At 34.8% G+C, this 15,236-nt stretch overlaps 1 protein-coding gene across 1 annotated transcript in view; it reads right to left on the bottom strand.

Moving 5' to 3' along the window:
• The window catches only part of Dhc36C (Dynein heavy chain at 36C), a 136,579-nt gene that overhangs the window by 108,301 nt on the left and 13,042 nt on the right, over positions 1–15,236 (bottom strand). The window contains exons 4-5 of the mRNA XM_017639341.1: positions 8,312–8,575; positions 7,923–8,243 (exon numbers count right to left, since the gene is read on the bottom strand). Of these exons, the coding sequence (XP_017494830.1) occupies positions 7,923–8,243; positions 8,312–8,575 (585 nt within the window). The remainder of the gene's footprint in view (positions 1–7,922; positions 8,244–8,311; positions 8,576–15,236) is intronic.

The raw sequence follows: 15,236 nt of genomic DNA, 5'->3' as shown, positions 1-15,236 counted from the left end.
TAAGCAAAACGTTGAAAATTATTGAAATCGGACTAAAATAACGGCCGATTCTCATATAACGGTAAATTTAAGAAATGCTTGAAACTTCAATATTTCGAAATTGAAGGACGCTAATTTACTCAAAATTGATACACCTCGGCTTACCATCTAGCGGAAGGTTTCGGAAGGGTGAAAAAAACATATATTTAATACTTGCGCCGGGTATTTAATGTTCGGCTCCGCCCGAACTTAGACTTTCTTACTTGTTTTTAATTCAATTTCAAGCTTAGAACTAACTAACATAATCAAAACTTTAAATAAATCAGGTTCTTGCGGTGATGACGGTATTTCCAATAAATACTAAAATGCATATCCTTTAATATAGTAGATATACTTAAATACTTATTCAATGCTAGTGTTACACAGGGTGTTTTTCCAGAAGATTTGAAGTGCGCTATTTTAATTCCAGCAAATAATTACAGGCCTATATCTTTGCTCTCGACAATATCAAAAGTATTTGAAAAAGTTATTAAAAATAGAATTGTAGACTATCTTAATAGGTCGAAATTCTTTAGCCCAATGCAGTTTGGCTTTCGTTCGGGACTTTCTACGGAAGATGCTCTACTAGATTTTTGCTCGTACATCTACCAGGGCTTGGACAGTGAAAATATCTGTGCTGGACTTTTTGTTGACATTACAAAAGCTTTCGATATGGTATATAGAGATATACTTTTAAAAAAGCTATTTAGCGCTGGTTTCAGAGGGTTTATGCATAAGTGGTTTAAATCCTATCTCTCGAACAGAGTACAAAAAGTCAAAGTGGCAAATAGCTATAGTAGTTTAGAGCCTGTTCATCTGGGCGTACCCCAAGGTTCAGTTCATGGTCCAGTACTATTTTTGATTTATATCAATTAAATTTTTTCTTTGCCACTGAAAGGCAAAGTAACTGCTTTTGCTGATGACCTTGCCATTGCTTATTGTACTTCGAGCTACTTTGAAGCAATATTCGACATTAATCACGACATACATCTACTGAGAATCTGGTTTGCATTGCATAAACTGTCTGTAAGTAGTAAAACTAAGCTTATGTACTTTAGCCTCGTTGCCAAAGAATACCCAAACTGTGATATTTTATTTCATTCTTCAGATCGTCTGCGTTTTAATTTGCATAATCATGAGTGCTCTCTGAATGAGTCAAAAAAGTCTTTCGCGTGCACCGTCAACTGCGACGATACTTGTTTTCAGCTTGAAAATGTTGAAAAGTTTAAATACCTAGGAGTAGTAATTTACAACCGCTTAACATTTCTCTGAACATTTAAATACGCTAAAACAATAATTTCTCTACACCATTCGTCATTTATACCGCCTTAAAAAGTTTTGTTCTACTTCTACACTAAAAATGGTTTACTTCGGAATATTTCAATCGAAGCTGCAATACGGTATCAGCTGTTGGGGTAGTGCTTCGGCTAGTAAATTGTCCTCCATCATCACAATTCAAAAGTGCATAATTAGACGTATCTGTAACGCAAATCGTAAAACTCACTCTATGCAATTTTTTAGAATGCTTAATATATTGCCGGTGCGATATTTATACTGTTTTAAAGTTTTAAAACTTTTTTTCATCAAATCTGGATACTTGAAAAGTCTTCCATCAGAAATTTATAACCTGCGCAGGAACTTGCTTCCAATTGTTCACGTTCCGCCTGCTCGTACGTCTCACTCTAGATGTTTTTATATATACGCCTCTTGTAAATTGTTCAACTCACTTCCTGCTTCTGTCATAAGAAATCTCAGTTTATTCCAAAAAGTGTCAAATTTCACCATAGTTTTTTTGGATTTGTATCGACTCTTTGTATTGATTCTTTCTAACGTTATTACAATATTTGTTTACTTTTATTTTTCAATGTTCACCCCACAAAATGTATACTACTATTCACTGAAATTGGCATTTAAAACAATTTTACTTTGTAATATAAATAATGCCATCAATTTTTCTAATGCAGCATTGATGTACTTATTGAACGCAACATGAATTTAGAATACTGTGTTAATCTGTATGCATTAAGAAAATGAAATAAATGAAATGAAAATGAGATGAAATGAAATGAATTCAGTAGACTTGCGATTTTACATGTCTTCTTCTCCTTATTTGGCGCTGTAGCCGCCTAAGCGATTTTGGCCGAGTTCAACAAAACACGCCAGTCGTTTCCCTGCTGTGCCAACTGACGCCAATTGGAAATGCCAAGTGGAGCCAAGTCCTTCTCCACTTGGTCATTCCAACGCATGGCGGCCTCCCTCTTCATCTACTGCCACCAGCGGGTTCCGAGTTTGATACTTTCAGAGCTGGAGCGTCGGAGTCCATTCGAACGGCATGGCCAACCAGCGGAGCCGCTGTATTTTAATGCGCTGCACTATGTCCATGTTGTTGTAAAGCTCATACAGCTCATCGTTCCATCGTCTGCGGTACTCGCCATCGCCAAAGCGTAAAGGCCCGTATATCTTCCGCAAAATCTTTTTTTCGAATACTCCAGGAGCCGCCTCATCGGATGTTGTTATTGTCCATGCTTCTGCGCCATATACCAACACGGGCATGATAAGTGACTTATAGAGTGTGGTTTTCATATGTCGAGAGAGGACTTTGCTCCTGAATTGCAGTTGTTGGCAATAGGGAGGCTGCGTTGGATTTCCATGCTGACATTATTATCGGTGTTATACGAAATTCTCTACTTTCTCGAAATTATAACTGTCAACAGTGATGTAGGTGCCAAGGCGGGAATGAGCTGACTGTTTGTTTAATAACAGGAGATACTTCGTTTTGTCCTCGTTGACCGCCAGACCCATTCGCTTTGCTTCCTTATCCAACTTGGAAAAGGCAGAATAGACTTCGCGGTTGTTGCTACCGATGATGTCGATGTCATCGTCGTACGCCAGCAATTGCACGCTCTTGTAGAAAATCGTTCCTGAACGGTTCAGTTCTGCAGCTATTATTATCTTCTCCAACATCAGATTAAAGAAATCGCATGAAAGGGAGTAACCCTGTCTGAAACCCCGTTTGGCCGTTAACGGCTCAGGGAGGTCTTTCCCAATTCTGATGGAGCCGGTGGTATTGCTCAGCGTTATTTCACACAGCCTTATCAGTTTCGCGGGATGCCAAATTCAGACATCGCGGTGTGTAGGCAACTCCTTTTAGGTCTATCGAAAGCGGCTTTGAAGTCGACAAATAGGTGGTGAGTGCCGATCCTTTTCTCGCGGTCTTTTCAAAGATTTGGCGTATTGTGAATACCTGGAATATGGTGGAATTGCCAGGTCGGCAGCCACACTGATAAGGCCCAATCAGTTCGTTGACGGTGGGCTTCAGTCTTTTACACAATACGCTCGACCTTGTAACCTATGCTTAGAAGGCTGATCCCGCGATAGTTGGCGCAAATGTCGGAGTCGCCTTTCTTGTGAATTGGGTAGAGCACACTTAAATTCCAGTCGTCGGCCATGGGTTCATCTGACCATATTCTGCATAAGAGTTTATGCATGCACCGTATCAACTTTTCGCCACCGCACTTGAATAGCTCAGCTGAAAGGCTGTCAGCTCTAGCAGCTTTGTTGTTTGACATCCAAAGAAATTAAAAATACAGATTCGAAAGTTTATGTTTCTGTGCAGCTGTAGGTCGTTTCAGAAGTAATTTTCTGCTTAGAACTCGAGCTCGAGCTTAGAACTGCTCCAAGATATTGAGGTTTTTCGTGGTTAAGTACACGAAAAACGGCTTTAATGGCCACTTCTGTTTGCTCTATGCCATTTACAGTCAATTTTACGAAAGCAGTTTAAGTGAAAAATAATTATAATTTTCTGAGTTTTATATGGAGATTGACAGTAAATAAAAAATCATTTTCCATTTAAATTGCTGGTGAAACCGGCTGTTAGTGCTATTCTTACCCTTTAAAATGCGCCTTCGAGTTGTGCTTCACGATTTTTCCTTCAGAAACTATGACCATTGAAAGATGACGTAATGAGTTAAAGCATAGACAGACGGCAACGGTGATCCGGATTAACGCCGAGAATTTACGAGCCGCGAGGTCGTAGGTTCGAATACCACGGCCTGTAGAATATTCATTTATTTTTTTTATTCGCTTATAACTTCTATATTTTTTTCTAAGTAGTTTTTAGTTAGTAATTTAAGTAACAATAAAAACGAAATTTTTTTGGCAATTGCTCCAACCGGGATCGAACCTGGGACCTGCAGGCCTGTAATACACAGCCCCCTCACCACCAACTCACTTTGGAGCGTAGAGCACAAAGAAAATGTAAAACTAGCATGAACGTCCACCTTATCGTCGGTAATGTCCATGCTTTCCTTATGTCCCTTATGTATAAGTTTTTGGTGAAAAGGAAAAAATTATAAAATCTGGTCGCCATATTGGCTCCGCCATTTTGAATTTCAAAAATCCGACATCATATTCAAAATCACCGACCTAAAAACCTCTAAAACAGTTTTCAGAGTTTCAAATCAATTTGGTTACTTCTCAAGTTTTGGCCAGCAAATATTAGTCGCCAGACCATAGAGAAATATATTTGGATGACTTTTTTCTATTTGCATATAAATTCATATTTCAAACTTTGTGCAAAAATCGAGCCCTAACCGCCAAAAGGGCGTAAGCGACAAAATGTTCGATTATCAGTTTTTGACAGAATCGATTACTTACCACATTCGCACCAGCTGTGAAAATTTCATTACCGTTACAAAGTTATAGCGAAAGCAATTTTGGCTTAAGTGCTTAATTGTACTCTGTTTACATTTTTTTGTCCCCGCAGTGTCGGTTAAGCCTTTTTCTCCGTGAACAATTTTTCATTGAAGAGGGGAATCGTTACATTTTTTTGGTGAGAGTTTATTTATTACAAGGTTGTATTTCACTTGATGTGTATGTATGTATGTATATACATATCGTCGTTTAAAGTACAAAACCGCGTATCGTCATTCTGCAAAACCGCGTAACTGACATTTGCTGCCAAAAGTTGGATTTGATCACACAAGCTCTTGGCTCAATCCTTATGCATTCGTCCTGAAATATACTAGTCAGAAATAAAAAGAACCATTTTGAAATATGAGTGTTTTTATTCTCTAGAAAATAATTTACATAATTCACATACGCGGTTTTGCATTATCTTGATACGCGGTTTAGCATTTTTTTGATACGCGGTTTTGCACTTTAAACAACGATATGCATGTTTGTTAGGGGCAACTCTTGCAATCAATTTTCGATCAACTTCCCCATGGCCTAGAGACTTGAAACTTCACAGTTGGTTCAGAACCCGATGACAATGCAATACGAAAGATGAGTTAATCCGATAGGTGGTGCAGGAGTCGAGATATTTGAAAATCCCGTATTTATAGTCCTATTTGGTTCATATTTAGAACGTAGGTATATGGGGAAATCTTTTAAGACAAGGACATTTTGCGTACTGGCATATGGTTGCCGCCACAAAGCAGTTGCACTACCAAATGCGGTTTTTATACTTTCGTTAATACTACTTATATGTGTAGATATCAATAAATAGTTATTCAAAACAAAACTAGCGGTTTAAATTACCAGTTTACTTGATAAAATGGAGAAAATCAAGAAATTTCTAGTGCCCCTCGTACATAATCTATTTTTTATTAAGGTATAACTTCTTGAGCGGTCAGATCTAAAGCTCGGGGTTTTCAGACATTCATTCGTAGGTTCTGAGGAATAAAATGGCAGCTATTAAATAAATGTGCCAGTTACCAAATGCGACAAAAAAGGCTGCTTACAACTGTAACTGAATTTCGTGTATTTAATAAAGAACGTGAATTTTCTGGTGGTAGTCGTTAAGCGGTACTTATTTTACATTTATGGGTATAAAATATACTTCAATTCTTCAGCAGAAGAATCCCAGGTTAAAGGACAATGTGCTACTTATCATTGCTGAAAATCTTCCTGAGAAAACGCGTGATCAGTGCGTAATTTTTTACTTAATATTGGTTTTCCGTTGATCACAACCAATCAAGGGCAAATAAATTTATATTCCCTGGTGTCATATTTTGTGTTTGCATATTTGGGTCTGTATAAAAATGCTCAATTCTAAAAATTATTTTATAGTCAGTACTGGATAATCCATACTGATATAAATGCGAAAGGTTTGTTTGTTACGCTTTCACGCTTTAACTACTCAACCGATCTTAATGAAATTTCGCATACTGGTGTCATTTAGCCCGGCTTAAAAGATAGGGTAGTTTTTATCCCGATTAGACAAAGGTGCATGGCACCTTCCATACAAACATACTGCATACCTCTGGAAGTATTTGTGGTAAAGTACTGGAACTTCGTATGGAGATATATGAAATCAATACTAATAATGTGGGTTCTTGGAAAAGGGCCCGTGGCACCTGCAATAAAGACTGAAGTTTGTATACTACCACTTGTAAAATGATTAACTTCAATTCAAAGTATTTTATATGTTACATGAGTTATTACAAAAGGGATGTCGATCGAGTCGGTATATCCCAGAAATGGTGACTCTTAGAAACAAAAGTGTCATAACGGGTTTTAAAAATAATTGCATGATCTACACTTTTCTCTAACCTATTTTTATGATAAACCTTACGGTTCTTCTGAAGAGTTAGTAGAAAAGGAAAATTCTGTGTTCGTTTCTTAAAATATTGCACTCCAGGAGGGCAAAAAAGGCTCATCTTCTGCCCTTTGATGCTTTGTCTGGGGAGATGGTTGCCCTGTAAAGCAGAAGGTTGCTTAAAATAACAATATTATGAAATGCGTGACCCTGATAAGGATAAGTAGACAAAACATGCACTTTTACAGGGTTGAGTGTAAAGTGAAACACATTTTTCACCATGGAAGAACAACATTTTTTTGGGACAAACGAAATCAGCATTAGTTTTTATAGAGAAATAGTATTTTACCAATAACGTATGTATTTGTGTTGAAAAGTTGTTTTCCTAATAACAAGAATAAAAGAATCGAGTTAAAGGCATCAAAATGGTTTTTGTTAATGCAAAAAAAAATTTTTTTTTAACCGCCGCAATTGCGTGCTGCAGCCTTTTTTTGTGACGGCAAAAAGGGCGTAAGCGACAAAATCACCTGTTTCATTAAATATGGGCAAATAAAACCACCAGTATTATATACCTAACATCAAACGTAACTTGTTCATTGACTTTCACGTTAGTATCTAAAGTAATTGCCGTGTTAATAAAAAAAACGCCTACTGAAAAATTTACTTCTTGTCGCTTACGCCGCTTTGGCGGTTATGGTCGAAATTATAAAAATTCTGAATTTTGAATTTTTTTGTCAGACTTACAATTTTTTTGAGTATGCAGTTCTATAGTCTATTAAACTTTAGTATAATAATAAAGTGTTAAAATCGCGATGATTTTTGGCAATTTTTTTACGCATTTTCCTCCATAAAATGTATGTTCGACAATTTTTGCTGCATGGAAAAAATTGCGTAATACAGTCGGAAAAATATTTTCAAAAATCAACGCGATTTTTAGCAACTTAAAACTTAGACTTTATTTCACTAAAATTTTATGGACAATAAAACTACATACTCAAAAAAATTCTTGAAAATCTGATTAAAAAGTTTAAAATTTTATAATTTTTTCACAAAGTTTGAAATATGATTTTATATGCGCTCAAAAAATTGTGATTTAAAAGTTGAAAATTTAGATTCAACTTTGCAAAATTTTGCACGAAGTTTGAAAAATAAATTTATATAGGTTTTGTTAGACAATGAGCTGCACTTTTAAAAAAATAATAATAAATATTAATTAAATAGAAGAAATATAGCCAAAACTGATCAAAATAAGGCGTTTCTGTTATTTTGGCCATGGAAGCATGTATATTCCAATTTTTTTTTTTTGTTTTACCGTGTAATCTGCCTCTAAAAGACTCAGCGGCTTCTTATTTCATATACTTACATCTTTGATTAACTGCCCTGTTGCTGGTTTATCACTCATTTGCTTTTCTAACTTTTGTATAACGCGATAGAAATTCGCCAAATCAGATTCAATTTCATCTGGATCATATGTGCCAACTTGTGAGTGCATCCACGCGTCCTGTTTCTCCATAAACTCTTGGCTGGTGTCGAACAAGGTTTTGAATGGTTTAAGCTGGTCGTGCGTCTTCTTACGTATGGGATATTGGGTGAGATCCCAACCATAAGCAGTTTCCTCTTCATTAATACGATCAATTGTATCCATAGCCGCGACCAAACGAGAATCCAAGACATTTGCTCTACGCTGCAAAACAAGAGATTTTATTTACTGGTTACCCAGTTGTAAATATATTTTATAAAAGCTTATGCCACCTTATAACGTGCCAGATGCTTGATATCACCCCAATTCTCATAGTCCTGCACCTGTTCATAGTAATTTTGTAACTCACGTCGAAAAGCCTCGATGCGCTTCTTAAGGCGTTCTTGATACTCAATGGTCTTGTCAGAAACAATCAGCCGATGTTCTTCGAATACAGAAGGCATTTTCAGGTACCACTGGAAGGTGTTGCTATTGTTTTTTATATCCAACGGCGAATAAATTATATTGTCCATCAGCCATAAAATATGGTTCATATTCTGCAAAAGTCGAATAATTCAAGAAACACTATATATGTATAAATAGATACATATGGGGCATTCTTTCTTTGGTATATAAAGTAACAAAAAGCCTAAAATGATATTTTAGATGACACTATCGCTTTCAAATCGGTATAAATTTGGCAAAGCCTTATGGATTTCAATAGTTAAGGCACTGGGTGATCTGCAAAACCAACTATAGTCAAACCATCGATAGTATTCGATAATTTTTAAAACTATCGATATATAGTGGATAGTATCGCAAAAAGTTTCCGCCCAAATTTGATATGAAGATTTGGCATATTTAAAAATACATTCCAAAATTTTGTTTGGATACCATTGTAACCTACTTGAAGTAAGTTGAAATTGAGGAAAAATGGGTGTAAATGCATGTGATAAAGTAAAGTTGGAATTTTAATGCTCGCATCCCCTAGGAAATACAAAATCGTTAATATTAAAGAAATGGTTAAATAAACAATTGGGTATTATTATTGGAAGTCTCCTGAAGAGAACCAGAGTTTCCAATAGAAAAATATTGATTTTCAAGAATTCCATACCATTTCTACCATAAGTTGTTTCTTTCCCATATAAAAATACATGGAAAACTTCGAGCGCTTTGAGCGACCTCTAAATAGTCTTTGATTTCAAAATAAAAAAATGGTTATACTTTTTTTCGATATAGAACAAACCTAGGGGGTGAGAGTATTAACATTCCGACTTTGCTCTAGTGTACAATCGTCCGATTGTGATGAGGAGCTTCTCTGCGTTTGCTACTTTGGCTATTGCGAAAAGAAAGTGAAGAAAGGAGACTCTCCAAATTCAACCATATCACTGCGCGCACACGAAAAACGGCTATCGCAGAGCAAGCAAAGCAACCTATCGATAGTTTTGTTTGTTTCGAGACTATCGTGAATATTGATAGTTTTTCTGAAAACTATCGATGGTGTGACTATCGATAGTTTGACACCTCTACTTGCTTGGGCAGGCGGGTCTTTTCTGGTAGCAGGTAGCAAAGTTACTTACCTACGTTAAATTCGAATTGCTAGTTTTTATATATCGAGGGCGTATATTCAATGCCCTCTATCTGCACTTTTCACAAAAACCACTTTTTGGTGTTAGAACCCATCTGAGGCTTACCTGCCCTAAATGCTGTTAATTCTGATTTTGAAATTTAATAGTAAATTCCTTTGCCAAGCGTTGTACCAGGTCAGCATTACCTAGTATCAAAATTTCATTTCTGTGATATGTTTTAAAGAATATTTCTAAAAATCAATATTTAGTATTGCCAGACACTTTCGCAAAAAAATTATTGAAGCTATCTTATGTTCTCAGTTCCAAATTTTATATCCAATACTTAGGAGACTATTTTAGTACCTTTGGTGAACAGCCAGACCAATCCGATGGGCCGAACGTTCCCCCAGACACAATAGTTGCGTTCCTTCTCTCCCAGAAATAGTCCGAAGTAGTCAGATTTAGTCTAAAAAACGTGTCTTAGCTTGAAAATTACAGCAGAAATGAGAGCGTAACTCTCAATGAGAGTGACTCTCTTCAGTCCGAAGCTACAAGAATTAGTCAGAAGAATTTTTGCTGCCAAACTCTTGAAAAGTGTCAAACTCAACTGAATTTAAATTAACGGAAATTAAAGAAAACACGAAAAGTGAGAATAATTTAAAAACTAAAAAAGGGAAATTAAAATGGAAGGAGGCAAAGAATAATTGGTATAGAAAGTGTTTATTGTGCTTGGGCTTGTTTGAATGTGCTTTGTACATACATTTCTATTTTTATTTGACATTAGTTTTGTTGTTGCCATTCTTTGGAATAAAAATTTGGTTTTTGCGTTCCTTTTCTTTTTCCTGTTATTCTCTTTTAGCGAGCGCATTTTCCTTACGCTCTTGCATTTCGACACTTCAGATTTTAGTCAGAATATATAAGGAATGTACCTACTATTAAAAGCTATTTCTTGTATGAAATTTATTTGGAAATTATGTTACTCATACGCCACGTACCCACGCGTTTCATCAAACTTAATAGGAAATTTGTTATAATAAATTTAAGTCAAAGGTATGCAATTTTAAGAAAAGGCTATTGCTTAGTTTTTATGCAGCGAAGTAGTTTCGACTACCAATGTACATTTTTAATACCGTTGTACTCATGCTATTTTATGCAACCATGAATTGTTATATTAACATTACACTTATTCATTGTTCTTCATTACATTTCGTTCCTTCAGATAGTCCTTTGTATTCTGCGAACAAGTGAAGTTAATAATGCGTTAATACACAAAGCTCTAAAACTATTGTTTTATTCCTGATATATAGATTACGCGATTACTTCTTAGTAATATTAATTAATTGACTCTTAATGTTCCCTGTCATCATACTAAATACTTGCCACTGTAATTATGTAATATAAGTGAGTGATATACATAAGTACCGATGCGCGTAAACAATCTATTTACCCTCAATCATATCTTTCCCAGATTTGTAGCCCAGCAACTGTTCTTATATTTACTTGACAACATTAAAATATCTGAGTCAAATATTATACCACAGAAATGAGATGACGGTAATGTTAACGACGATGAGTTAAGTATTGAAATATAAGATTGGTTCGATGATGAAATACAAAGCTCTAACTTTTAAGTCATTTATAATACATCAACAGGTTGGAAAATTTAATCCTAGTCATCGCTGCCTTTTCGGATTTAGGAATAGAGTTCTAGAGCCTCGCAGCATCAGTGAAGACTAGTCTAGTTGAAGACACAATCAGAAGGTACAATCAGACTCTGATGCCTATTACATCTTGTTTATTTTAATTTTAAAAAATGTATTTTGGAGTTTGGAATTCTATAAGCTTATGGGCAAATCTAAAAACAGGTAACCTTTGGGTTATTTAGCTTTATTTTCACTGTTGTAAACTATATCAAGCTGGCTGCTTTTGGATATAATTCATTGACGTATACTTGAAGCCTCAGAAAAAATTTGGATGAATTTGCTGCATAACTTTCGAATTATAGGTGTTTAAACTAAAAAAAATAATGAAATCATGTGAGTTTTGTATGTAATTTTTAAAAGGGGCACACCTAATTATGTCATAATTTTTGAAGCACACCATATTCTAATTTGTAATTTAATGGGCATTTAGCACTTATTTATGTGTACACTTTATATGTAGTACGTAAGAAAAGTGTGCATTCAAAAATAACGAAATTGCAAGTAGCTCATGGTGCATTCAATGATATCGAGTGGGATGCACATAATACATTTTTTCATATGAAAAGTTATGGGGAGATACTGTAAACATACTGTTGTGATACTGTAAAGCATATGAAATTATCGCAAGTTGGATTTTCATACATCTTTCCATAAAAAGTTTAACAGATGCAGAGATACCAACTCCGCCATTCACATACGTGTCAAAAGTAGGAAGTTTCAAAATTAAAAACCATAAACAAACAGATTCAAAACAAATAAATTGTTTGTAGTAGAACTTTTTAAATAGAAGCAACTCAATAATTGTGGACAATAAAAATACAAAGAACTATGATAACAAACTTAAAACAAGACATTACAGAACATTTTAATGAGCTTTATATCACATTTAAGTAAAAATAAGCCTATATTTTCCAAGCTGGCAAAGAAATGAAAATGTGTATTTTTTGTTGTTTACACAAAAACTTGCCAAATATACATATAAGTCAAAATTATAGAAGGCATGTATACTTCTCCATTTAATTTTTTCATACTGTTTATGCTTCTTTCTGGCTTTTACAAAATGCAGGGATACCGCACTTATTTCGGTACAATATGATCGTAATGTATTTTCTATTCAAAATCAAAGAATGTTTCCTTCAAACCGCATTGCTATTTTTCTAACTTTTCCCTTTGTTTAGCGCTGTAACCGCTTAAGTTATATCTTTTAATTTATACATGTGAACTATTTTCAATGAGCATTTTTTCATTTGCTCCTAAATTTTAGGAAAATTTTCTTATAATTTCTTTAATTTTTTTTTATATTACATATATACACTCCAAAGTTCGGGAGAAGCTAGGCCAAACACTAACATATTGTTTAAGCGCCAATATGTATATCGTCGTTTAAAGTACAAAACCGCGTATCGTGATTCTGCAAAACCTCGAAACTGAAATTTGTGCCAAAAAAGATATTTGGTCACCGGAAGCTTCTGACATCAAGCCCTTAGCCATTTATAATAAAATATCGATACTTAGACATAAGGAGAAGAGATTATTAAGTTTAAAAAAGAGAACCGTTTTCAATTAGGACTCTCTCCTATAAAATTTAGGCAACCTCACATACGAGGTTTTGCATTTTCTTGATGCGCGGTTTTGTACTTTAAACGACGATATGTAGAAGTATTGCATACATATTTTGATGCCTTTTCAAGTATAAAATCCACTGAGAAACGGAAGAAAACGGCATCCCTATGATTTCAACTTATGCCAAACGTTTCGTAAACAAGCAATTCTGAACAAAANCATTACAAATATGGAAAAATAGCACTCCACAAGGCTTTATTGGCAGTAGGTCCTTTTTAAAGCACATTTAACAAAAAAATAAGCTTCTAGTTTCGAAGCTCGCACAAAATAAAATTTTTTTTATTTGTTGTTTACAAAATAAGTATTGCCAAGTATATAAGTCAAAATTGTTAAATATATATCGCTTTCATTCATTTCTTCATAGAGTTGGTGCCTCTTTTTTGGGAAAATTCATACGGCTTATGAACAGATTCATACCATGTAAATGCACCATCAAGGTCTGTAACTCCACATTTCAGTTTTAAAAATTTTCGGTTTATCGCGTATATGTAGTTTTTGAAGCATTTAATTGTAAGGACTTTTTAAGCATGTATTGTATTCTACAAACAATTACGAATAATTTGATACCTTAAAAAGAGTTGTGCTTTCATAATAAACCAGTTTTTAAAGATAGAATATTCTGCGATCTTGAGCGTAATTTTTATTCCAAAAACATCTTAATTGAGGTCACATTTGGAAAATACGTCGAAACGATCTAAATATTTTTATAACTATTAGTCTTTATAACTTTACATATACCTGTAAAATGCTTCAAAACAATTGTCTCTAGAAATGTGTAAAACCCTGATTTAGTACTATTAATTATGCTTCTTCTTGTAGTCAGAATATTTGGAGCATGGTATCACATCAAATTTTTTTCGACAAAGGTTCTGATAGCTGCTCTTACTTAATAGAAGCCTTCTAAACTCAAGGGCGTCCCCAGTTTTTCCATTTTTGTTGTAAACCAGTGTTTAAATATAAAAATGTTATGATAATGTTATAAATATAAAAATGTTTTGATAATGTTATGAATATAAAAATGTTATAATAATGTTATGGTGCATTTACATGGTATGAATCTGTCCATAAACCGTATGAATTTTCCTATAAAAGAAGCACCAACTCTATGAAAAAATGAGTGAAAGCGATATATATTTCATGATTCAATAATGAAAGGTTTGCTCAAAAAACAGTTTTCTCGCTCCCTCTTGACAAAATCGGCTCCCTTAGCAAGGCCCTGTGTGTGGGTTCGTGTGTGTGTGCAAAGCTTTTGTAAGGGAGCTAAGGGAGTGTCAAAACTCTAATGTCACTAATGAGCAAACCTTTAATTATTGGATCATGTATATATTTAACAATTTTGACTAATATACTTGGAAAGGATTTTTTTGTAAACAACAAACAAACAAAGTTTCATTTTGTGCTAACTTCGAAACTAGAAGCTAATTTTTTTTAATGTGATTTAAGAAGGACCTACTGCCAATAAAGCCTTGTGGATTGCTTTTTTTCAAATGTGTAATGCTTCCATTGAAACATCTTTGCGGATAAACAGCTAGCTTGAAAAAGCTCCAAAATATGTATGCAATACTGCCACATATCGTCGTTTAAAGTACAAAACCGCGTATCAAGGAATTGCAAAACCTCGTATAATTCAAAACGGTTCTCTCTTTTAAACTTTATTATACTTATGTCTTAGTATCGGTATTTTAGTATAAAGGATTGAGGGCTTGATGATAGGGCTCCGGTGAGCAAATATCTTTTTTGGCACAAATGTCAGTTACGAGGTTTTGCAGAAGTACGATACGCACTTTTGTACTTTAAACGAAGATATACAGATTGGCGCTTACACAATATGTTTTGGCCTAGCTTCTCCTCCGATATGGGGCGTGCGCCTCGATTTTGTCACACAAAGGCGAAGCTCAGTTTTACGCCGATTCCGAACGACAATTGTATTTTTATAAGAAGCTGTTTTCATGACAGTCCCTCTATTTTAACGTATCAACAGTTCATATGGCTTCATACCATGTAAATGCGCCATAACAGATGCAGAGATACCAAAGGGGGTTTTTCCCATTTTGATGCCTTTTTAATATAAAATCCCACCGAAAAGGAGGAAAGCGGCAACTCCGCCATTCACATACATGTCAAAAGTATGAATTTTACAAATTAAAAACAATAAACAAACAAATTCAAAACAAAGAAATTCTTTGTACTAGAACTTTTTAAATTGAAGCCACTCACGTTTAGTGGACAATAAAAATACGAAGAACTATGATAACAAACTTACAACAAGACATTACAGAACATTTTAATGAGCTTTATATCACGTTTAAGTAACAATAAGCCTA

This window comes from Rhagoletis zephyria, unplaced genomic scaffold (genome assembly GCF_001687245.7).
Source record: "Rhagoletis zephyria isolate East Lansing unplaced genomic scaffold, Rhagoletis_zephyria_1.1 Rzeph_scaffold_00150, whole genome shotgun sequence".
Lineage (NCBI taxonomy): Eukaryota > Metazoa > Arthropoda > Insecta > Diptera > Tephritidae > Rhagoletis > Rhagoletis zephyria.
Note: the sequence above shows the minus strand (reverse complement) of the source record. Positions and strands in the feature narration are given on the sequence as shown.